General features: G+C 36.5%; 1 protein-coding gene across 2 annotated transcripts in view; it reads left to right on the top strand.

Annotated features, from left to right (window-relative positions):
- LOC143222573 (amine oxidase [flavin-containing]-like) overlaps positions 1 to 8014 on the top strand; it is a 39498-nt gene extending 31484 nt beyond the window's left edge. For both annotated transcript variants that reach the window (XM_076449244.1, XM_076449245.1), the window contains exon 13: positions 5515 to 8014. In XM_076449244.1, coding sequence (XP_076305359.1) covers positions 5515 to 5658 — 144 coding nt within the window. In that variant the 3' untranslated portion in view covers positions 5659 to 8014. The remainder of the gene's footprint in view (positions 1 to 5514) is intronic.
- Positions 8015 to 25553: the final 17539 nt, after the last annotated feature.

Here is a 25553-nt window from a genome sequence, read left to right as displayed (position 1 = left end):
TTTGTGCATGTATTAGCGGTGACATAGAGTTATTATTTTCCAGATTTGTTGAAAATGTATTAATAAAAAAGAAAAAAATGCCAAATCAAATAATAAGAACGTGGAATGACGTGACAACATTTTGTCGTAGGTCTGGTTTACTTGGGTTGTTCGATTTTTTTTTATCATTACGGTCACGATAGATTTGTGCTGTTTTATTGGAACTGGACGAGTTATCTTCTGCTTTAGAAATCCCAGGTGGGATTTTAAAAATCTAACCTGTTTTGGTCACAATTTGCTAAGCAAAAACAGTTTCAATTACGTAACTTGAACGTGCAGATAAGGTGTATGTATATATATATATATATTTATCTATACACCTAATATAAATATATGTTTACAAGAGAAACCCAAATAATCATCATTCTTCTCCTTGTAGATAAACAGAAAACTCGCTAAAATCATTCTTCTTTTTCTAGACAAACAGAAAACTCGCCACAATCATTCTTCTTTTTCTAGACAAACAGAAAACTTGCCACAATCATTCCTTTCCTTCTAGACAAACAGAAATCTCGCCACAATCATTCCTCTCCTTCTAGACAAACAGAAAACTCGCCACAATTATTCCTCTTTTTCTAGACAAACAGAAAACTCGCCACAATCATTCTTCTTTTTCTAGACAAACAGAAAACTCGCCACAATCATTCATCTCCTTCTAGACAAACAGAAAACTCGCCACAATCATTCCTCTCCTTCTAGACAAACAGAAAACTCGCCACAATCATTCATCTCCTCTAGACAAACAGAAAACTCGCCACAATCATTCATCTCCTTCTAGACAAACAGAAAACTCGCCACAATCATTCCTCTTCTTCTAGACAAACAGAAAACTCGCCACAATCATTTCTCTCCTTCTAGACAAACAGAAAACTCGCCACAATCATTCCTCTCCTTGTAGAAAAACAGAAAACTCGCCACAATCATTCATCTCCTTCTAGACAAACAGAAAACTCGCCACAATTATTCCTCTCCTTCTAGACAAACAGAAAACTCGCCACAATCATTCCTCTTCTTCTAGACAAACAGAAAACTCGCCACAATCATTCCTCTCCTTCTAGACAAACAGAAAACTCGACACAATCATTCCTCTCCTTGTAGACAAACAGAGAACTCGCCACAATCATTCCTCTCCTTCTAGACAAACAGAAAACCCGCCACAATCATTCATCTCCTTCTAGACAAAGAGAAAACTCGCCACAATCATTCCTCTCCTTCTAGACAAACAGAAAACTCGCCACAATCATTCCTCTCCTTCTAGACAAACAGAAAACTCGCCACAATCATTCATCTCCTCTAGACAAACAGAAAACTCGCCACAATCATTCATCTCCTTCTAGACAAACAGAAAACTCGCCACAATCATTTCTCTCCTTCTAGACAAACAGAAAACTCGCCACAATCATTCCTCTCCTTGTAGAAAACAGAAAACTCGCCACAATCATTCATCTCCTTTTAGACAAACAGAAAACTCGTCACAATCATTCCTCTCCTTCTAGACAAACAGAAAACTCGCCACAATCATTCCTCTCCTTCTAGACAAACAGAAAACTCGCCACAATCATTCCTCTCCTTCTAGACAAACAGAAAACTCGCCACAATTATTTCTCCTTTTCTAGACAAACAGAAAACTCGCCACAATCATTCTTCTTTTTCTAGACAAACAGAAAACTCGCCACAATCATTCCTTTCCTTCTAGACAAACAGAAAACTCGCCACAATCATTCCTCTCTTCTAGACAAACAGAAAACTCGCCACAATTATTCCTCTCCTTCTAGACAAACAGAAAACTCGCCACAATCATTTCTCTCCTTCTAGACAAACAGAAAACTCGCCACAATCATTTCTCTCCTTGTAGACAAACATAAAACTCGCCACAATCATTCCTCTCCTTCTAGACAAACAGAAAACTCGCCACATCATTCCTCTTCTTCTAGACAAACAGAAAACTCGCCACAATCATTCCTCTCCTTCTAGACAAACAGAAAACTCGACACAATCATTCCTCTCCTTGTAGACAAACAGAGAACTCGCCACAATCATTCCTCTCCTTCTAGACAAACAGAAAACTTGCCACAATCATTCATCTCCTTCCAGACAAACAGAAAACTCGCCACAATCGTTCATCTCCTTCCAGACAAACAGAAAACTCGCCACAATCATTCCTCTCCTTCTAGACAAACAGAAAACTCGCCACAATCATTTCTCTCCTTCTAGACAAACAGAAAACTCGCCACAATCATTTCTCTCCTTGTAGACAAACATAAAACTCGCCACAATCATTCCTCTCCTTCTAGACAAACAGAAAACTCGCCACAATCATTCCTCTTCTTCTAGACAAACAGAAAACTCGCCACAATCATTCCTCTCCTTCTAGACAAACAGAAAACTCGACACAATCATTCCTCTCCTTGTAGACAAACAGAGAACTCGCCACAATCATTCCTCTCCTTCTAGACAAACAGAAAACTTGCCACAATCATTCATCTCCTTCCAGACAAACAGAAAACTCGCCACAATCGTTCATCTCCTTCCAGACAAACAGAAAACTCGCCACAATCATTCCTCTCCTTCTAGACAAACAGAAAACTCGCCACAATCATTTCTCTCCTTCTAGACAAACAGAAAACTCGCCACAATCATTCCTCTCCTTGTAGAAAAACAGAAAACTCGCCACAATCATTCCCCTCCTTCCAGACAAACAGAAAACTCGCCACAATCATTCATCTCCTTCCAGACAAACAGAAAACTCGCCACAATCGTTCATCTCCTTCCAGACAAACAGAAAATTGCCACAATCATTCCTCTCCTTGTAGACAAACAGAAAACTCGCCACAATCATTCATCTCCTTCTAGACAAACATAAAACTTGCCACAATCATTCCTCTTCTTGTAGACAAACAGAAAACTCGCCACAATCATTCCTCTCCTTCTAGACAAACAGAAAACTCGCCACAATCGTTCCTCTTCTTCTAGATACTCTGTAGTTTTTTGTATTTTCTCTTGTTGCTGTGACATTTCCACAAAACTGACCAATCTTTGTTTGAGGAGTCTTCGTTCTTTTTAAATGTTAATTGTTCCGCCTGACTTTATGACTTAATGATTTTTGTACACTGAATCATTGTAGAGAGAATGTTCATGTTTTCTTAGTTATGTTTTACACTCTTTCGAAAATGATAGAAAGGGCGTTGGTTATTTACACCTTTGTTTGTCTTAACATCTGAAAATCACTTCTTAGGTATTTGGATATCGTTACATGGTTACATTTCGGCATTTGACTGGTAGAAAACGTGCTGTAAAATGCACAAGTGAAACTATAGAGAATAAATTTACATGGGAATATTAAATTACCGCTAAACATTTTGTGGGCTGCACCTCGTATAGTGACGTCAGAGACCACTGGGTGAATTATAAAATACTTAAACTGTTTGTTTTTTAAATTTCGCACAAAGCTATACGAGGGCTACTTGGACTATCCGTCCCTAATTTAGCAGTGTAAGACTAGAGAGAAGGTAGCTAGTCATCACCACCCACCGCTAACTCTTGGGCTACTCTTAAACTAACGAATAGTGGGATTGACTGTCACATTAAAACGCCCCCACCGCTGAAAGGGCGAGCATGTTTGGTGCGACAGGGATTGGAACCCGCGACCCTCAGATTACATGTCGAATGCCTTAACCCACCTGGCCATGCCGGGCCATAATTAAACTTAATACCGTTTTTGTTTATTTGTAGGTACGCCTAAGACTTCACCATGGGCTACGTGCCCTCTGCTCACCGTTGCTATCGAAAACTGATATGTAGTTTTGTATGCTCTTACACTTCTCGCTGAGCTACCAGTGGGTGGGTGTAGGAGATTCTTGTTTGTTTTCTGAATTTCGCACAAAGTTACACGAGAGCTATCTGCGCTATCTGTCCCTAAGTTAACAGTTTAAGACTAGATGGAAGGCAGCTAGTCATCATCAGCCACTGCCAACTATTGGACCACTCTTTTACTAATGAATAATGGGATTTATCGCGACATAATAACTCCCTCTCAGCTTAAAGGGCGAGCATGTTTGGTGTGACTGAGATTCGAACCCGCGACCACGAGTCGAGCGCCCTAACAACCAAGCCCCTCAACAGAAATTATAGTTAATGACAGGATTTCTTGTGTGACCGATGGATCTGCTATCTGATCTTTTTCTTCTTCGCCCATCGTCGCATCTGTTTTTTAGTCCAGAGTCTAACAGATCTTCATCAGGTAGCTCCAAGCCCCGCTGACCATGCAAGGCTTAAAAATGTGAGTGGGATTACGGTTAACATTTTGACAGTCTTTTTTAAGACAAATTCATCCATCAAGATCAAAGAAACTGCAAGGGTAGTTGAAAATATGTTTGTTACTGACAAGGACAGCATTAATAGCAGTGACCTTTCGCCAGGTCAGAATATTGAGAGTCTCAAACAGACAATGAGGAAAGATCGCAAAGAGAGATGAGTTCATACACGTGACCATTGCTCATAGGGCAGTGCGGCCACATCAAAGTCATATGTTCCTTTGGCCGCTCATAACACCCCACTCAAAGAGTTACCACAACTTTGATTGCGTATTTGGATAGAGCAGATTCCAAACTTCCCAGTGATTTTTTTGTCCATCCTCTCACTTAAAAACACTATTTTACGACTGATTGAGAAAGAAATTCCATATTTAACCATTATCCAATGATAACATTGAAAAATGTTATATTATTGCAAGTGTATATGTATATATGCACAGACATTTGTAAAACGAACGTACATATTTATACAAGAAATAAACTTTTTTACTGCAAAAGAAATCAAATATACTCTGACCACATCCAAGCTAGAGTTGTACAATACAAGAGATTCGATAAATTAGTGTTACTCTTACTTCATTTTAAATCAATTGTACTCGCACTTCACTTTAAATCAATGGTACTCTCAACTTAATTTTAAATCAATGGTACTCTCACTTCATTGTAAATCAATGGTACTCTCACTTCATTTTAATCAATGGTACTCTCAACTTCATTGTAAATCAATGGTACTCTCATTTCATTTTAATCACACACCCCACTAGTACAGCGATAAGTCTACGTATTTACAACGCTAAAATCAGGGGTTCGATTCCCCTCGGTGGGTTCAGCAGATAGCCCGATGTGGCTTTGCTATAAGAAAACACACACTCATTTTAATCATTTAGGTTATTATATTTGAACAAGGTTTAAAAAATCATGGTACTTCTAAATATGAAATGTTATCCGATAATTTAAAAAAAAAATGCTAAATGACAATAACGAAACGTATATAATAAGATATTTATTATCTTTTTTATAGTTATCTTCAGCGTTAGTTACATTATAGAAGGAGAAACCTTTTTTTAGGCCCTAAGTGGGGTTAAACTAGTAGTTTTGTGTTTTGTTTACAAGTTCAAGAGCTAAGTGTTAATGCATGTTGTCTTGTGCCTATTTCTTCTAGGACATTCCTGGAGTGCCTTTTACTACCACATTCTGGGAACGTAATTTACCATCTGTAGGAGGATTTATAACACTTATGAGTCTGATAATTGCCATTGGTGCAACTTCAGGTGCTGCCCTCTGGTACAATAAATATGCTAAGTGAGAAATCGTTACAAAAACATCAATGTTTTTGTAACAGGGTTTATTGTTCAATTTAAGAGGTGTTATTCGTATTACCGATGCAAATGGAAAATTATGAATATTGAATATTATCAAATGTTTATTGGGTTACGTTTAGATTTAGGACAAAAATTTCGTTTACGTCTTAAATTGTTTTTTTTTGTTTTTTTTTCATCTGAAAGGCAGAAAATTTTCTTTGTAAAACTAAAAAGTGATATAAATGGTATGGTTTTTGTTACAGTTTCTATGAATAGGTAATAATGAATGTTTTTTCATGTTTTTAGTTCGTAACGAGTTATGCATAAAAACATAATTAGTCTTTAAAGCAGTGAAAAAAAGGTTTTTTTTTTCACTGGTGCTATAAGAAGTTCAGAACTCTCTGTCGCCAAATTTATACAGGTGTTGTGCTTGCTAACAGTTTTAAGAAATTAGACAAATTGAATAAGGTGACCGTTTATAAATGTTTATTTGTAATGCTTTTTTATAACAAAAAACTAAATTTACCTGACAAAAAGCTTGCTCTTTTGATATTTAAACACACATTTGAAAGTTTTTAAACTTAAAACCAATTTTTAAATTTCAATTGCACAGCGCCATCTGAGGCCAAAATCCAAAAATCTTTCCTTGTGCTCATTTTTCGCATATAAATGTATGCATATACCTGTGAGCCTAAAATGTTTTAAATATTTCCCACTCATGGATTTTACTTTTGTCTACCCCCCTCCGTCCAATAATATCAATTTCAAATATATTACGAGTTAAATGCTATGATTCGATATTTATAAAATTAAATCAAAGTGTTGTGCAGGTACATCCATTTTAATGTTTATTAGCAGTTAATCATTCGTTATGTATATATCGGATTACTAGACAACTCAAAAATATCTGTCGTTTACCTTTTACTAACATTTAGTTTATGCATTTTGAACGAAAAAATAAAAATTGAATTTTTTTGTTAAGACACGGTTTTGCCCTCTAGTAGAACTTTATATTTTGTATCTCGGTATTAGGGCTTAAATTTGTGCTATACAACAAAATATTCCATCTACTTTCAGCTATAAGCGCGTTATAAGAGTATCAGTCAATCCCTTAGCATGAATAGTAGGTTAGTAGTTCAAAATTGCGGACGGCGGCAGATAGCGTTATTAGCTTTGCTATAAGTAACAATATATATATTTTTACTTTTTATTTGCTCTACGAGTCCTCCAGCTGTGAAACATTATATAACAAATAACAGACTCCACCTAATCAATGCATCACCAGAACACTATGTTTTACATTAAATAAAAATCTTTAGGCCTAACGTGAAGTTTCGAAACGCAACTTAACGTGAATTGTAGGCGCGTAATGAATTTATCTATTACATGTGACAATTTTTTTCTATTTTTGTGAATGTATATATATATATCTAATGGCAAAAGTAAATGTAAATTGCATTGAAATTATAGCAACTAAATCATTTTGTTTTTCATACTCTCAGTATTTGCTGCTGGTATCGAGGTGACTGACAATCGTATACACTCTATTATTTTTTTTTTTTTTTAAGTTAAGCAAAATTAAACCATAAAGTGAGTATTATCTTTATGATATAAACATTTGATGAGTAAAATGCATTTTGTAATGACAAAGAGCGCAGTGCTACGGTGTGGCATTGATGACAGTTTTGTCACCACATTTAGGGGCGAAGTACTACGGTGTGGCATTGATATCAGTTTTGTCACCACATTTAGTAGCGAAGTACTACGGTGTGGCATTGATGACAGTTTTGTCACCACATTTAGGGGCGAAGTACTACGGTGTAGCATACTGTTAGTTTTGTCACCACATTCATGATGACAAATAAAACTAATTTCCACCTGAGTTTTAGGATCTTCTTCCTCGCAGGTTGATTAAATAATTTTTATCATACAAATCACAACATTGTCAAACTTGCAAACTACAGTTTTTATTTCGCGTTTTATTAACGAATTGTGTTTAATATACGTGTAAAGAGCACGTAAAAATTACTTTTGTAAATTTAACGATAAAATTGACGTTTTCCTTGTCCTAGGAAACGCTTAGATTTTCGTTGCTCATAGAATGATACCTAGTGCAAACGTGTCTTCCTGTCAATAACTTGGAGTATTTACATAATTATTTGCGATGTTGTACTTTGTATGATATTTTGCTTACATTTTCTGATCTTTGAACTTTAATAATGTCGAAACGGTGTCTGGTTCTTTAAGTTGGTTTCTGGTGTAATTATTATATGTATATTGATAAAACATCTGGAAAGTGTTATGTTTAACAGTAACTGTTACTATGTGCTCGTGTTTAAAATAAATATAGTTTCATTCGTTTTTCTTTGTTCTTTCTTATCGTATTTTATCTAACATTATTTTATGTTTTTAGCGTTCTTACAAACGAAATATTACCTTCTACTCAACATTGTACAAAGTCAAACAATGACAGCAAAAATAAACGTATCTTCTGTCTGTACTCGTTGTAACGTCATTATAACGGGTTTTGGTGTTTCGAGTTGTTTAGACAGAGCATCACTCGAGTATGTCATCAACTGATGCGTGTTGCCAAGGGTGGTTATCTTTATAATGAATACAAAGACGATGATATCTAATTTTAATATTATATTAAAAGTACACGATCATTTTACAAAAAAAATGATTAGAATGCTCTATTTGAAAAAGACTTATTTTTATTCTAGAAACTTACATTAAGAACACGTAATAATATCTTTACTTATTACTGTAATGGGTTTCAAAATTTACGAAAGTTCGATAAAATTGTTACCTACGGCCATACAATAGCACGCGCTGTCACAAAACTAAAATATATGATTTCATCAATTTTTGGTATTCTCGGCTTCTTGGAAGCTATATCCGATATTTGTGGTGTGCACTAGCACGCGACATCTTCGTGTATCTAAGATTAGAAATGGTTTTTTTAAACTCCTTATTGTACATAAAAGTTATACGATATTCTGTTATTTTAGGCTTTGCAAATTCAGCAAATCAACTGAAGTATTCCTCTCAATTATTTTATTTGTGTTAGAATTAATACGAATAGGAACTTATTTCATTATTTACACAGTTTGTGTGCTTCTCGTTGCACGAACAAAGCATAAGAAACGAAGTCTGAAATAAATCCAATTTCGTTACATAAATGAACTCAAATTTTTAAGTTAGACACGTGTTTAAAAACCAATACCAACTTTAACCTCGTTTAGTTTTAACTGAGCGAGTAAGGTCAAAGCGGTAAACTTTATGTCTCTCTAACATTATGCCACCGAAATTGTGGTTAAGAATTAAAATTTAAAGCAGGAAACATCACATATAGAAATCCATTAAGCAATTTTTCTTTTTTTTTTTTAGATAACCAATATGAAAAATTTAGCTAGTATTATTTGTTTTTTGAATTTCGCATAAAGCTACTCGAGGGCTATCTGTGCTAACTGTCCCTAATTTAGTAGTGTAACACTAGAAGGAAAGCAGCTAGTCATCACCACCCACCGCCAACTCTTGGGCTATTCTTTTATCAACGAATAGTGGGATTGACCGCAAATTATAACGCCCCCACGACTGAAAGGGCGAGCATGTTTGGTACGAGGGGGATTCGAACCCGCGACCTTCAGATTATAAGTCGCACGCCTCAACACGCTTGGCCATGCCGGGCCGTTTTATCTAGCCAAATAAATAAAGTTGTAAATTTTTATTTTATGGTTTACGTGGAAGAAATCTGAAACTCTAAACATTTTGACAAAACATGTAACGAGTACTGTTCTGCACTAAAAACATTTGGAACGATATCTTGCTATATATAAAGTAGAGGTTCCTATATCACACTAAAGGTTTCGTTGGTTCTCATTGAAACGGATTCGTCATGGCTCGTAATCTGAGTCTCGCGGGTTCGAATCTCCGTCTCACCAAACATACTCGCCCTTTTAGCCGTAGGAACGTTATAAGGTTACAGTCAATCCCACTATTTGTTGGTAAAAGAGTAGCCCAAGGGTTGGTGGTGGGTGGTGATGAATAGCTGCCTTCCCTCTACTCTTACACTGCTAAATTAGGGACGGCTAGCGCAGATAGTCCTCGTGTAGCTTTGCCCGAAATTCAAAAACAAACAAAGAAAGCATTTAAACGACACTACACGAGATACACGGTGAAGGTTCCATTACTCAACATTTAAACGACACCACTGTTAATAGATTTAAAGTTCTATTCTTTGTTTTATTTCATCATGAACGGTTTAAAAATGGAAGCGTCTAACAAAAGTTTGTTTCATAGATGTTTACCATATTATAATATTGATATCTATAATATTTGTAAACAAATATAACTTTTCATGTTTTCTGATAAATTTACTGTTGTTTTTTTTATAATTATTTAGTTAACGAGGTCAGAGCTGACCATAGCTGGATTGACATCCTAGACATAAATTAAAATTATGCCCCCCATTCACCCTGGATACCTTTTTAACCCTCAATGCTTATTTTACTTATCTTTATGGCCGGTCTTGAGTAGTTTATATAATCCCAGGGGCATAACATTACGGGCATATTACGAGTGCATCTGATAATGCACTGTGTTTTGGAACATAAATTAAGATTTATCTCACTGCCTGAGTTGCACTTTTGATAGTGTCCAGTTGTTTGGTGATTAACCCATTAAACAGAGAAAGGCGAAAATGTCTAATAAGAAAAATATATCATATGTATTTCAACCGCGATTTGGGTTTGCTTCAGTCCCCACTTAAGTTATAATTACTTATGTGCTACCAGGTGGCGTTAGCGTGAATGTTATTGTGATATAAGTCGGTAAGCTATGAAATCTTATGAACTAAGCTACAGTTACTTCAAGTATTCCTGAACATATTTGCTTTAAAGTAATGCGTGTAACTATATCACTTATTTTCAAAGAAACACTTTAGTAACAACACTGAAGTACACTCAGTTTTAATTAAATAATATATTATATCCAACCAGTGTAGAAAGAAGCCACATAAAGGGTCTAACTCAGTATATTTCATTTTGCTTATTAACACAACCAATCATTGTTGAACTCACAAAATAACTAACACGCTTGAGGTATCACAGATACAAAAACTAAACATAGTTTTCTCAACTTAAGATTAGTTACGTAACATGTATGTCATTTCAGTTTGCGAAATAAATGATAGGGCTTGTAATTTTTTTTTATAAAACACGAAGGTTTATCGTTAACACATTCGATTTGGTTCTTATTAAAATCAAAAAGATTTCACAAGATTAAATTGTGCACGTTATTCGTCATTCATTAAATATTACTTGAAATCATGACGCTGGGTTGGTCAAGATGGATTCTGTGGTTATCTGTTTCAGGCCACCAGTTGACAAAACGTGCTGTATTAGAATACTGAAAGAGGCATGGTCCTTCTCTATAGAATTCTACAAACATAGGCATGACTAGTATTGTCACATTACGACAAGACTTTAATGTCTCTTAGCCATTACCAGTGCACCATTTCACACCAACTAGAACATTGTGTTAATATTGCTTCTCTTCGTGATTTGAATAACACATCCAGAGTGTCTTCTAGGTTTCCATTAAGCTGAAATAAACCTCTCCAAAGCAAACAATGAATACTAGAAATAATCCCTCACAGTATGTTTATCTATAGTTCTTAATCTAAGTTGGCGCTTTACATCCGTGACTACGATGAGAGACTTCATGGCTGCAGTCCGTAACTTAAATCCACAAGTTATAAATGGCTGTGCTACCCTGCAGCTCTGAGCATCTATTCAAGACCTGGTAATCGATTCAATTCCAAACGTGCGGTATTCAAACTTCGCGCATATCATGAAGTAATTCATTCTAAGTGCTTAGGTTGATAATCTACAATAATGTGTTCAATGTGTCTTTCTATTATACATGGGCTGGTAGCTAAAATATCCCAGACTTTCATATGTTGAGATAAATCCTGAGATTCATATGAGAATCTGTTGGGGTGAGTTCAGTATTACCTGATAGATAGTACAGTCCATATTGTGAATACGTATTGTAATGGTGTTTTACGTTTTATAATTACGAGCATTTCGCTTCCTTGTTTTCATCGGGACAACATCACACAATAATTACTTCAAGTGCAGTTGGCCCGACATGGCCAGGTGGGTTAAGGCGTTCGACTCGTGATCTGAGGGTCGCAGGTTCGAATCCCGTGGCACCAAACATGCTCGCCCTTTCAGCCGTGGAGGCGTTTGACCATGCCAAGCCTACTTCCAGAAAGAAGTATACTTAAGTTCGATGAACATTTAATAACATTAAGTTTCAACTAATTAGCCAACACTTAGTTTCTAGTTTAAACAAGCACACATTTTCTGTATCGACTGTTCAGTTCATTTTCAGTCAAGATTTTAATTCTTAGTACTGCTGAAGATGGCACTCTAATTGTTAACATAAAGTTATGGTAGATTTGTCTGGTTCTTTGTTTCCTTTGACGACAGTGGAAAGTTAGTTGTAACAAAAATATTAAAGTAAAAAGAAAAGATGGAAGTAAATAAAACCTGTTTCAATCCTACTGTTTTCAAATTTTGCTCCGCAGTGGTACAACGGTATGCATGTAAACTTCTACTGCTAGAAACCGTGCTGGGCAGAGCACAGACAGCCCTTTGTGTAACTTTGTGCTTAATAACAAACTTGTGTAACTTTATTAAGAGTGTCATACTTTGAATTTATCACGAGAAGTTATTGTTGAGAGGGATTTGAAGAACATCCCAGAGTTGGAGATTCTCGCAGGATTCTCCACTCAAGGAGTTTCCGTAGTGGGGCGTATATCCACTCGAAAAGATGGAGTTACACTGCCGACCAACATCCTTGTTCTGAAATTTACATTATCACGTGCAACTGCCATTATCAAGGCAGGTTATCTTAATTGCAGGTTACGGCCGTACATTCCAAACACTCTCCGATGTTTCCAGTGTCAGAGGTTCAGTCACTCAAAGACGTCATGTCGTGGTTTCATGGCATGTGCTCGTTGTGGTGGCAAGGATCACGATGCCTATGAGTGTGACATGGATCCACATTGTATCAACTGCAATGGCTCTCACCCATCCTGCTTTCGTTCTTGCCCTAAATGGTTGGAAGAAAAAGAGGTACAGCGTTTGAAAATAATTCATAACATTACTTATCCTGAGGCTCGGAAATTGCTGTCCACCACTTCATCTTGGACATATGCTGCTGCACTTTGTTTCACAACTACAGTGGAAGTGCAGACAGATCTCTCTGTGCCTCCAAAGGAATTGTTCTCAAAACAAATGAAAAGTCTTTTGACATCCATGGTTAAAAAAGTTGATGAATCACCTGCAACACCCATCTCTGTCCCTTCCATACATTCCAACAAATCCAAAGATCCACATCCTTTGGTTCCAGGTACAGGCATTTCTTCGGATTCATCTTCTTTTTCTACCCAAAGATGCAAAACAATCATTTGTTCATGTCCTCAGTCTTTGAAATCACCTTCCAACAGCAAAGACCTGCCCAATTGACCCAGGGCAGGATCCATGGAGGTCGATAGACCTCCCTCGAATAAGAACAGTAAGGAAAAAAAGACGTGGTCGTAAACAGAAGGGTTCTCCACCCAGTTCGCCTACACGTCCTTAACAATTGCCACCTTGATACAATTCTAATCTGGATGACATCAAAACACTGATTGCTTCCTACCATCCTGTACGAGTATGTCTTTCCTTACAGGAAACATTTCTGAAACCTACCGATACAATCACCTTTCGTCGGTTTTCTTTGTACAGAAATGACAGGCTGTGTGATGGACGAGTGCATGTAGAGGTGGCACTGTTGGTTGATCAGCATGTGCCCACCCTGTCTTTGCCACTCGACACACCCTTGAGGCCATAGCCATCCATGTTTCCTTGAGTCATACCATCACTATTTGTTCTCTCTACCTGTCACCTGGAGAAACATATGATCAATCAGACCTTGATGCTTTCATTGAACAGTTGCTGTCTTCCTTTTTAATCCTGGGAACTTTAATGGACATCATCCCTCTGGGGAAGTGCTGATATTGATAGGAGGGTCGCTCAGTAGAGCGTATGCTCTCTGATCACAACCTTCTTTTCAATAGTGGTGGCCTGGCATGGCCTAGCGCGTTAAGGCGTGCGCTTTGTAATCTGAGGGTCGCGGGTTCGCGCCCGAGTCGTGCCAAACATGCTCGCCCTTTCAGCCGGGAGTGTTATAATGTGACGGTCAATCCCACTATTCGTTGGTAAAAGAGTAGCCCAAGAGTTGGCGGTGGGTGGTGATGACTAGCTGCCTTCCCTCTAGTCTTACACTGCTAAATTAGGGACGGCTAGCACAGATAGCCCTCGAGTAGCTTTGTGCGAAATTCCAAACAATAACAATTCAATAGTGGTTCTTCCACTTATTTTTACACACCATGTCAGTTCTTTACTGCTGTTGATCTCTCAACTTGCTTCCCTTCATTATTATCCCATTTTTCATGGATGGTTGACAGTAATCCATGAGGCAATGATCATTTTCCTATAATCTTGAGAGAGAAACTGACGTGGTCGATGCCACCCGACCCGCGTGCCCTGGTGGAAGCTGAATCAGGCGAACTGGCCCACTTTCACTGCTCTCACAGAACTTGATCCTTCCATCATCTGTAAGCCATCAATAGACGACTGTGTGGCAGCAGTAACTGACTGTATTATACGAGCAGCTGCTCAATGTATTCCTAAAACATCGACACATTTTACACTATATCCTCGTCCATGGCGAAATCCTGCCTGCCACATGGCACGGAAGGCTCAAAAATGGGCCTGAGATACTTTCCGTGGATATCTCACACTCTCAAATCGCATCGCTTTCCAGTGGTCCCGTGCACATGCACGGTGAGTAGGACGTCAAAGCCAGAAGGAATCTTGGATTAAGTTCATATCCAGCATATCTTCTACCTCCAGTTCCAAAGTCATATGGGACAAGATTCAAAAGGTCAGTTGGCAACACAATTCTGTCCTCCAGGAAGTAGCTGATACCCGGAGCATCAATGAATTCTATCCTCCTGGAAGTAGCTGATACCCGGAGCATCACTGAATTCTGTCCTCCAGGAAGTAGCTGATACCCGGAGCATCAATGAATTCTATCCTCCTGGAAGTAGCTGATACCTGGAGCATCACTGAATTCTGTCCTCCAGGAAGTAGCTGATACCCGGAGCATCACTGAATTCTGTCCTCCAGGAAGTAGCTGATACCCGGAGCATCACTGAATTCTGTCCTCCAGGAAGTAGCTGATACCCGGAGCATCACTGATATTCTAGGTGAAAGCTTTTGTTGAGTATCTTGCACTTCTGCTTCTTTTTCCACCTTCTTAGCCATCAAGACTCAGGCAGAGTGACCACCTCTTTCCTTTCGAGCTGATTGTCTCTATGACTATAATCTTCCCTTTACACTGGTAAAACTCAAACTGGCCCTTCATCGGTGTGACAGTACATCAGATGGACCTTATGATGTACTCTATAAAATGCTGCGCTATCTATCTCCTGCTTCTCTTGCTATTCTTCTGATTGTTTTTAACCAGATCTGGCAGGAGAATGTTTTCCCTGATGACAGTAATCATCAATGGCGCCAGGCCATTGTCCTACCTTTCTCTAAGGCTGGGAATGATCCCAAGATTCCTTCAAACTTTCGTCCAATTGCTTTGACGAGCTGTCTCTATAAAATCTTAGAGAAGATTGTTAATGCTCGTCTTGTTTGGCTCCTTGAATCAAACAACCTCCTCTCGTCCACCTAGTGTGGGTTGTTCTGACAACAGCACTCCACCATGAACCACCTGATTTGACTTTAAACGTCAATCAGAGAAACCTTTCTCAAACGACAACATCTTGTATCAATATTCTTTGACATTGAGAAGGCTTATTATACAACATGGAGGTATGGCATTTTGTGAGACCTCGATATATATGGGCCATTTGCCCATTTGTATTAAAAAAATTTATTGGACAGGAGATTTCAAGTTCGTGTGGGTTCGACACTTTCCCGTTCTTTTCTACAGAAACTTGGGGTCCCTCAGACCTGTGTTTTGAGTGTCACACTTTTCAGTATAAAGATTAATGCCATCAGTGAACAACTCCCTCTCACTGTTGCAAACGGGCTCTGTGTCGATAAGGTATTTTGAGCGGCAGCTACAGACTACTTTCAATCGTTTACTGAAGTGGACCACAGCAAACTTTAACTTCTCTCTCTCTAGAACCGTTTGCATGCACTTTTACCGCCAACGGGGTATTCACCCTGATCCTGAACTCCGTATCGGTGAAGTTGTGCTGCCTGTGGCCCCTGAGACAAAGTTTTTGGGGCTTATCTTTGACCGTAAGCTGACCTTTATACCACACATGAAGCAGCTACGGGTCAAATGTACAAGAGCACTGAATATCCTCTATGTCCTCTCTTTCACTATTTGGGGAGCTGATTGATGTTCTATGCTAAAGATCTAACGTGCTCTTATTTGATCGAAGCTCGACTATGGATCACTGGTCTATGGCTCTGCCAGACTATCGGCCTTAAAGATGCTAAACCCCATTCATCATCAAGGACTTCGGCTCTGTATCGGGGCTTTCCACACTTCCCCAGTTCAGAACTTATACACAGAGTCTCATGACTTTTTTTACACCTCCGCCGTTTACAACTGTCTTTACTGTATGGTTCGAAAATTTGTTTCTCACCAAAGCATCCCACCTGGGGTTGTGTTTTTCTTCCTCGTTGGGCCATACTTTTTCAGAACAGATGATCTACTATTGCTCCTTTTGGACTTAGTATCCAGGCGCAGTTGGATAAATTGGGTCTGTCCTTGGATAACATTGCCGTATCCACTGTAACACTCAGGCCACAATAAGCCACATTTTACTTTCTTGCAGTCGTTACGACTCTCAACTAAGGTACCATTTTAAACATGTTCTGTCCCAAGGTTTGTCCATAACGTTAGACAGTGTTATTGGTGATTGTGACACTGTCCACCTTGGTAATGTTTTTATTTTTAACGGCTGTTAATCTTTTCAATGTTATTTAAGTTTTTTAATTTATACATTAGACCTTTTTTAAATGTGATTCCCTTTTAAGAATTACAGTCCATTTAGTTCGATTTGAAAGTAGAAAATGGCCACAACGTCAAATAACTCGAAACCAGGACTGGAAAGGTCAACTTCAGATGATTAACGGTGGTTTTTGTACTTACCTGTTAGTCTTCCTGGCAAATTATAATAATTACAATTATGCTACAAAATGTAATTTTCAACTTGTACTACTGTAGTTTTTCTCTTAACGTTGTAGACTAGATGTAAACTTTGATTTTATGCTATTTGTGTTTTTTTAACTTTGTTTTGTTTTACCTTAATTTCCTTTATGAATTTTACTAAATTTACTTTAATTTTAACATTTTACCGGGTTTTGACGCAGATAGCCTAGCTGTTTTGCGCCATGAAACACTAAATCAACCAACCAACCAATGATACCCGCGGTGGGCATAACCTTTTGTGTGGCTTTGTGTTTAACCACAAACAACTTATTTGGTAAAATCAAATGTGTGAAATCGTACTAAATCCGTCTCGACCTTCGAATTGATTTTTTGTCCACTTCGCTGAATCACCAAAATAAAATCATTGTTTTCGCCTGTTTTTTTTTCTTTCTCTCTTTCGAATTTTGTTCGTCTCTAGAAGCTGTGATTCTTTTAATTTATTAGACAAAAGAAGAGAAAACTATAACACTAGTTCTTTAATTAGTTTTAGTAACGCTAGTTCCTTGACTCGTTCTACTAATCTTCTGTACCTTTTCTTTTAGCATCTCACTTCTCCAGAATTTCAAAAAAGCGCTTTTGGTTTTGCAAATCTTTCCCTTTTTGATTCCTTTTCTGGTGTTTAACACCAGAAAGATGATGAATTTCAACAGTCATTACTTTGTCAATTTCACTTTTGTAATTGTAACTTTTTTATCAGTTAAAAATGATTTTACACCAACAGGTATATTCTACGCACTTTCTGGTAAAAAATGAAACAAAACTAGATTGTTTGTTTGTTTTGGAATTTCGCACAAAGGTACTCGAGGGCTATCTGCACTAGCCGTCACTAATTTAGCAGTGAAAGACTAGAGTGAAGGCAGCTAGTCATCACCACCCACCGCCAACTCTTGGGCTACTCTTTTACCAACGAATAGTGAGATTGACCGTAACATTATACACCCCCACGGCTGGGAGGCCGAGCATGTTTAGCGCGACGCGGGCGCGAACCCGCGACCCTCGGTTTACGAGTCGCATGCCTTACACGCTTGGCCATGCCAGGCCTAACAAAACTAGAAGTCTTATTAGGATACCGTCTCACTTGTATAACACAGTGGTGTAGTTCCTAGACATTTCCAGCTACAGATTTTTAAAACGTTTTATTCCACTCGTTTCGGAAAGAGAGAAAAAACACAAGATATTTCTATTGTATAGTTTCTGTTTAAATAAAGGGAGTTAATTTACGTTGTATTTCAGTTTTCCAATTGGCTATTCTCAGTAGACATGCGCAAAAATGATTAGACATCATAAACACAAGTCGACTCAGGAAATTAACTCAACAATAAAACTGTTCTCATTTACCGCCCCTACTTGTTCCGGAATAGCCACGTGGTTAGGGCACTCAACTCGTATTCCGAGGGTCACAGCTTCGAATCCCCGTCACACGAAACAGGTTCGTTCTGTAAGCCGTGTGGACGTTATAATGTGACGGTCAATCCTACTAAGAGTAACCCAAGAGTCGGCGGTGGGTGGTGATGACTATCTGCCTTCCTTCTAGTCTTGCACTGCTAAATTAGGGACGACTAGTGCAGACAGCCCTCGCGAAATTCATAAACAAACAAACCGCCCCTAGCTCAACCGTCAACACCAACGAAATATTATTTGCTATTTTTTACCAGGTTTATTTCAACTTTGAACAATGCAAACAAACACAAAAATGCTGTTGAACTCTCTGTTATACCTTTTAACTTACAGATAATAAATCTAAACTTGTTTAAAACCCAAAAACTTCAGTTCTGTAGATGAATGTCTTCACTTTCAGATAACAGTATTTTTACTGGTTCGCAATTAAACGTTACTTCTAGATAACATAACCATTTATATATTGTCAAAACGTGTTTCACAAAGACATATTTTTGTGCAATATAAACGTATTTAAATAAGAAACTGAAATAAACGTTTTTGTTCCACTATACTTTCATGATGCGTGCAACAGAGAATTAGATCACACACGTCCACATCTAAATGGACATTAAAGATAGCTAATAAAAATAAATACAGAATGAGCACGTGCCATGCTTGCCACTACTGTAGCACCATGATCTTGACCTACAAAATAAAAATGGTTGTTTGTTTTATAAGTGACTCAACCATAAAGAAAGCTGAAGTATCAGTCATTCTCTTCTGCTGTTTGTAACTTTCAAATCATTTATCTAGCTTCCAGAATTATTATTATGATATATCTATATAAATGTATTAAATATATATATATATATGTATGTATACACACACACACATTGATTCCTTTACGTACACACGTGCTAATCAAACATTTCTAGTATTTGGACAATCTGTTTAAAAATACTTCATTTGAAATCAGTAAATCTTTTTTTTTTAACTGGCATCAACTACGTCTGAGTTTTAATACGCTCTAATTAACTAAGTAATCCGCAGATAACAGCACATAGGTTCGATACGACAAAACTGTTAATATCATTACAGAAAGGCCCCCCCCAGTAGCTCAGCGACATGTCTGCGGACTTACAACGCTAAAAACCGGGTTTCGATACCCGTTGTGGACAGAGCACAGATAGCCTATTGTGTAGCTTTATACTTAATTTAAAACAACAAAATTACAGAAATCTAAGTTGAAATTTCCATTAACACATACGAGCTGACCTCCATATCTAAGCACTTTCCCTATTCTGGTAGTTGAGCAGTAACTGAAAATGATTATAACACTAAAATTCGAGTTTCAATACTTGCTGTAATTTTAATAAACTACTGTGCTTGTATTAACATCCACTAGGAAAATTAAGCAGAAAAAACAACTTAACTCTCTGCACACATAATTTATATATAATTTTGGATTTAATCTATGTGGTAGACATACTGCAAATAGCCTATTGTATAGCTTTATTTCAATGGGAAAAACAACAACACTAACCCTTATATAATTTATTTTTAATGCTTTAGCACTAGTTCTTAAAACATTAAAGAGTTATATTTTAAGTTATAACTTTCACACGTATGTTTTTCTTCTTCTCAAAGATAAACTGGTTTATTATTTAAATATAAACGACATTACTCTCTTGAAAGAAACTTTGAAATTGAGTTACAGATAATCAAATTTAATAGTTAAGACTGGATTCCATATCATTAGCTTTATAATTTTAAGATAGTCCTTCGCGTAATTGAAAGATATGTTTGCTAACTGTCTTGGTTCACAAATAAAAAGTCTAGAGGAAACGTATGCTGAAAACAGTTAAATTATAAAGTGTGTTCACACTTTTTTTGCCATTACCAAAATGACATCTAGAGAAAATATGACAGACTGTGCGATTTGTTAATTACAGACAAAGGCACAGTGAATGTTTGTTTGTTTATTTAGAATTAGGCACAAAGCTACACAATAGGCTATATCTGAACTGCCTACCAAGAGTATTGAAACCCGGTTTCTAGCAGTGTGAGCCCGCAGACATACCGCTGTGACACTAGGGGGATCAGTAGGCCTTCTGTTCACGGAGTTGATAATTTCTTTTTCTTTCACATAATGTTGTGTTTCTTGTTACATATGTACAAATGAATCCCTTTCATCACTATAATAAAATATCGAGTAGTACAGAATTATGTTAGCTTAAGACTATTCCAGAAAATAAAATAAAGTTTTCTCTGGAGATGTCGTAAGAGAACAAAATCCATTCTTTAAATTAATAGAAATCTTCCAAGTTAGTATCTTTTAGTTTCTCTATATTACTTACTGAGTTTAACTTGAGACCATAGACAAACACGGTGTGAGTGAGACATTCTATACGAATAAAACATGAAGATAGACAATACGTTTGTAACTGAACTATTGTAGTTTTCTTCCTGAAGTGGTGCAGTGGTTAGATTAAGTGAATTATTAATTCGAGGATTTATAGTTTATGGTCTGTTGCCACTAAAACGCACTTTTCAGACCGTGTGACAGTCAAATATCACTAATTAATCAGACCGGAGCTAGCGTTAGATGTTATTGACTTTTCACCTTTCTATTAAACTATCAGTTTATAATTAGAGTCGGCTGTTTGTAAATAGTAATTTGTGTAAGTCGGTTATTTGTAGGTAGTCCTTTGTGTAAGTCAGATATTTGTAGACAGTCTTTATGTAAGTCAGATATTTGTAGACAGTCCTTTATGTAAGTCAGATATTTGTAGACAGTCTTTTGTGTAAGTCAGATATTTGTAGACAGTCCTTTCTGTAAGTCAGATATTTGTAGACAGTCCTTTATGTAAGTCAGATATTTGTAGACAGTCCTTTATGTAAGTCACATATTTGTAGACAGTCCTTTCTGTAAGTCAGTTATTTGTAGACAGTCCTTTATGTAAGACAGATATTTGTAGACAGTCCTTTATGTAAGTCAGATATTTGTAGACAGTCCTTTATGTAAGTCAGATATTTGTAGACAGTCCTTTCTGTAAGTCAGATATTTGTAGACAGTCCTTTATGTAAGTCAGATATTTGTAGACAGTCCTTTATGTAAGTCAGATATTTGTAGACAGTCCTTTATGTAAGTCAGATATTTGTAGACAGTCCTTTATGTAAGTCAGATATTTGTAGACAGTCCTTTATGTAAGTCACATATTTGTAGACAGTCCTTTCTGTAAGTCAGATATTTGTAGACAGTCCTTTATGTAAGACAGATATTTGTAGACAGTCCTTTATGTAAGACAGATATTTGTAGACAGTCCTTTCTGTAAGTCAGATATTTGTAGACAGTCCTTTCTGTAAGTCAGATATTTGTAGACAGTCCTTTATGTAAGTCAGATATTTGTAGACAGTCCTTTCTGTAAGTCAGATATTTGTAGACAGTCCTTTATGTAAGTCAGATATTTGTAGACAGTCCTTTATGTAAGTCACATATTTGTAGACAGTCCTTTCTGTAAGTCAGATATTTGTAGACAGTCCTTTATGTAAGACAGATATTTGTAGACAGTCCTTTATGTAAGTCAGATATTTGTAGACAGTCTTTTGTGTAAGTCAGATATTTGTAGACAGTCCTTTATGTAAGTCACATATTTGTAGACAGTCCTTTCTGTAAGTCAGATATTTGTAGACAGTCCTTTATGTAAGACAGATATTTGTAGACAGTCCTTTATGTAAGACAGATATTTGTAGACAGTCCTTTCTGTAAGTCAGATATTTGTAGACAGTCCTTTCTGTAAGTCAGATATTTGTAGACAGTCCTTTATGTAAGTCAGATATTTGTAGACAGTCCTTTATGTAAGTCACATATTTGTAGACAGTCCTTTCTGTAAGTCAGATATTTGTAGACAGTCCTTTATGTAAGTCAGATATTTGTAGACAGTCCTTTATGTAAGTCAGATATTTGTAGACAGTTCTGTATGTAAGTCAGATATTTGTAAACAGTTCTTTATGTTATCCCCATCATGATTAGATGACCTTCATGGTTAGGTTGAGTTTCCTTAGTAGAATGTTTCGTCACATAAGTAAAGATATCCTAACTCCATCCTGTGCTCCTTGTCACGTTTGATTCTGCTAGATCCAAATTATTAATTCGCAAGAATATAAATCAAATAATACCCAAAAGAAATATTTCTTAAAGTGTTAACATTAATGGTAGGCTGATGTTTCATAAGGTGGTAACTCCAATGTTGATAGTAACAGCGTTAGTTTATGTTTGATGGTGTCAAAGCTCTGCGAGTGTCGTGGTAAGATACAGAATGATGATGTATCAAAGGTCTGTGAGTATCGTTGTATGATATAGAATGATGATGTATCAAAGGTCTGTGAGTATCGTTGTATGATATAGAATGATGATGTATCAAAGCTCTGTGAGTATCGTTGTATGATATAGAATGATGATGTATCAAAGCTCTGTGAGTATCGTTGTATGATATAGAATGATGATGTATCAAAGCTCTGTGAGTATCGTTGTATGATGTAGAATGATGATGTATCAAAGCTCTGTGAGTATCGTAGTATGATGTAGAATGATGATGTATCAAAGCTCTGTGAGTATCGTTGTATGATATAGAATGATGATGTATCAAAGCTCTGTGAGTATCGTTGTATGATATAGAATGATGATGTATCAAAGCTCTGTAAGTATCGTTGTAAGATATAGAATGATGATGTATCAAAGCTCTGTGAGTATCGTGGTATGATGTAGAATGATGATGATGTATCAAAGCTCTGTGAGTATCGTTGTATGATATAGAATGATGATGTATCAAAGCTCTGTGAGTATCGTTGTATGATATAGAATGATGATGTATCAAAGCTCTGTGAGTATCGTTGTATGATATAGAATGATGATGTATCAAAGCTCTGTGAGTATCGTGGTAAGATATAGAATGATGATGTATCAAAGCTCTGTGAGTATCGTGGTAAGATATAGAATGATGATGTATCAAAGCTCTGTAAGTATCGTTGTATGATATAGAATGATGATGTATCAAAGCTCTGTGAGTATCGTGGTATGATGTAGAATGATGATGTATCAAAGCTCTGTGAGTATCGTGGTAAGATGTAGAATGATGATGTATCAAAGCTCTGTGAGTATCGTGGTAAGATATAGACTGATGATGTATCAAAGCTCTGTGAGTATCGTGGTAAGATATAGAATGATGATGTATCAAAGCTCTGTAAGTATCGTTGTATGATATAGAATGATGATGTATCAAAGCTCTGTGAGTATCGTGGTATGATGTAGAATGATGATGTATCAAAGCTCTGTAAGTATCGTGGTATGATATAGAATGATGATGTATCAAAGCTCTGTGAGTATCGTGGTAAGATATAGAATGATGATGTATCAAAGCTCTGTGAGTATCGTGGTATGATGTAGAATGATGATGTATCAAAGCTCTGTGAGTATCGTGGTAAGATATAGAATGATGATGTATCAAAGCTCTGTGAGTATCGTGGTAAGATATAGAATGATGATGTATCAAAGCTCTGTGAGTATCGTGGTAAGATATAGAATGATGATGTATCAAAGCTCTGTGAGTATCGTGGTATGATATAGAATGATGATGTATCAAAGCTCTGTGAGTATCGTTGTATGATATAGAATGATGATGTATCAAAGCTCTGTGAGTATCGTTGTATGATATAGAATGATGATGTATCAAAGCTCTGTCAGTATCGTTGTATGATATAGAATGATGATGTATCAAAGCTCTGTGAGTATCGTGGTAAGATATAGAATGATGATGTATCAAAGCTCTGTGAGTATCGTTGTATGATATAGAATGATGATGTATCAAAGCTCTGTGAGTATCGTGGTAAGATATAGAATGATGATGTATCAAAGCTCTGTGAGTATCGTGGTAAGATATAGAATGATGATGTATCAAAGCTCTGTAAGTATCGTTGTATGATATAGAATGATGATGTATCAAAGCTCTGTGAGTATCGTGGTATGATGTAGAATGATGATGTATCAAAGCTCTGTAAGTATCGTGGTATGATATAGAATGATGATGTATCAAAGCTCTGTGAGTATCGTGGTAAGATATAGAATGATGATGTATCAAAGCTCTGTGAGTATCGTTGTATGATATAGAATGATGATGTATCAAAGCTCTGTGAGTATCGTGGTATGATATAGAATGATGATGTATCAAAGCTCTGAGTATCGTGGTAAGATATAGAATGATGATGTATCAAAGCTCTGTGAGTATCGTGGTAAGATATAGAATGATGATGTATCAAAGCTCTGTGAGTATCGTTGTATGATATAGAATGATGATGTATCAAAGCTCTGTAAGTATCGTTATATGATATAGAATGATGATGTATCAAAGCTCTGTGAGTATCGTTGTATGATATAGAATGATGATGTATCAAAGCTCTGTGAGTATCGTGGTAAGATATAGAATGATGATGTGTGCTTAGTAATTATCTTACAATTTTATTTTATTTTATTTTTACATTTATTGTACAACAAACTTTCGTAAGTCAATGTTCTTAACCTTTAATGTATCAAATTAATTTTGAATTGAAATTTGTTTTTCAGTTGTTATTACAATTCGTAATAAAATAATAGGTTGATCGTTTACATAAGTTTGTTTTTAATTACAGATATTACGGCAGAGGTTTCTTGTTAACGTTCGCAGAAAAATATTGTTTTAAATGGTGAAGTTTTGAAAAACATCAATATGGTTAAATATCTGACACTATCATGAAAATTGTGTGCTTACAAACTAGTTATTATTAAATTATTGTGATACAAGTGTTAGTAATTTATTAAACGCCATGCCTATAAAATCAGGACTATTTCAGAATGTTTAAACAATTGTTATTTATTTATTTTACTAACCTATAATAAGCTGATATTTTGACCTCTTTTAAATCCAACATCTCCTTTTGAACCTTCTTAGTTGATGGCAACGGTATAGCAAGTTTGAGTAATTGTAAAAAAAAAAATTGTGATTAAGTTAAATATAAGTTTTACAGGTTCTTATGTAAACTTTGTTCACGAAATAATATGACTTTTGATTGTGTAACAAACTTATTGTTGAAGGTACTCACAATTGGAATAAGACGTTAAATGTATTATTAAATGGAAAGTTATAAAAAAGTAGAGTTTTGATGGCTAATATCGATAACAAGTCTCGTGATG

The sequence above is a fragment of the Tachypleus tridentatus genome, chromosome 8 (assembly GCF_004210375.1).
Source record: "Tachypleus tridentatus isolate NWPU-2018 chromosome 8, ASM421037v1, whole genome shotgun sequence".
NCBI lineage: Eukaryota > Metazoa > Arthropoda > Merostomata > Xiphosura > Limulidae > Tachypleus > Tachypleus tridentatus.
Note: the sequence above shows the minus strand (reverse complement) of the source record. Positions and strands in the feature narration are given on the sequence as shown.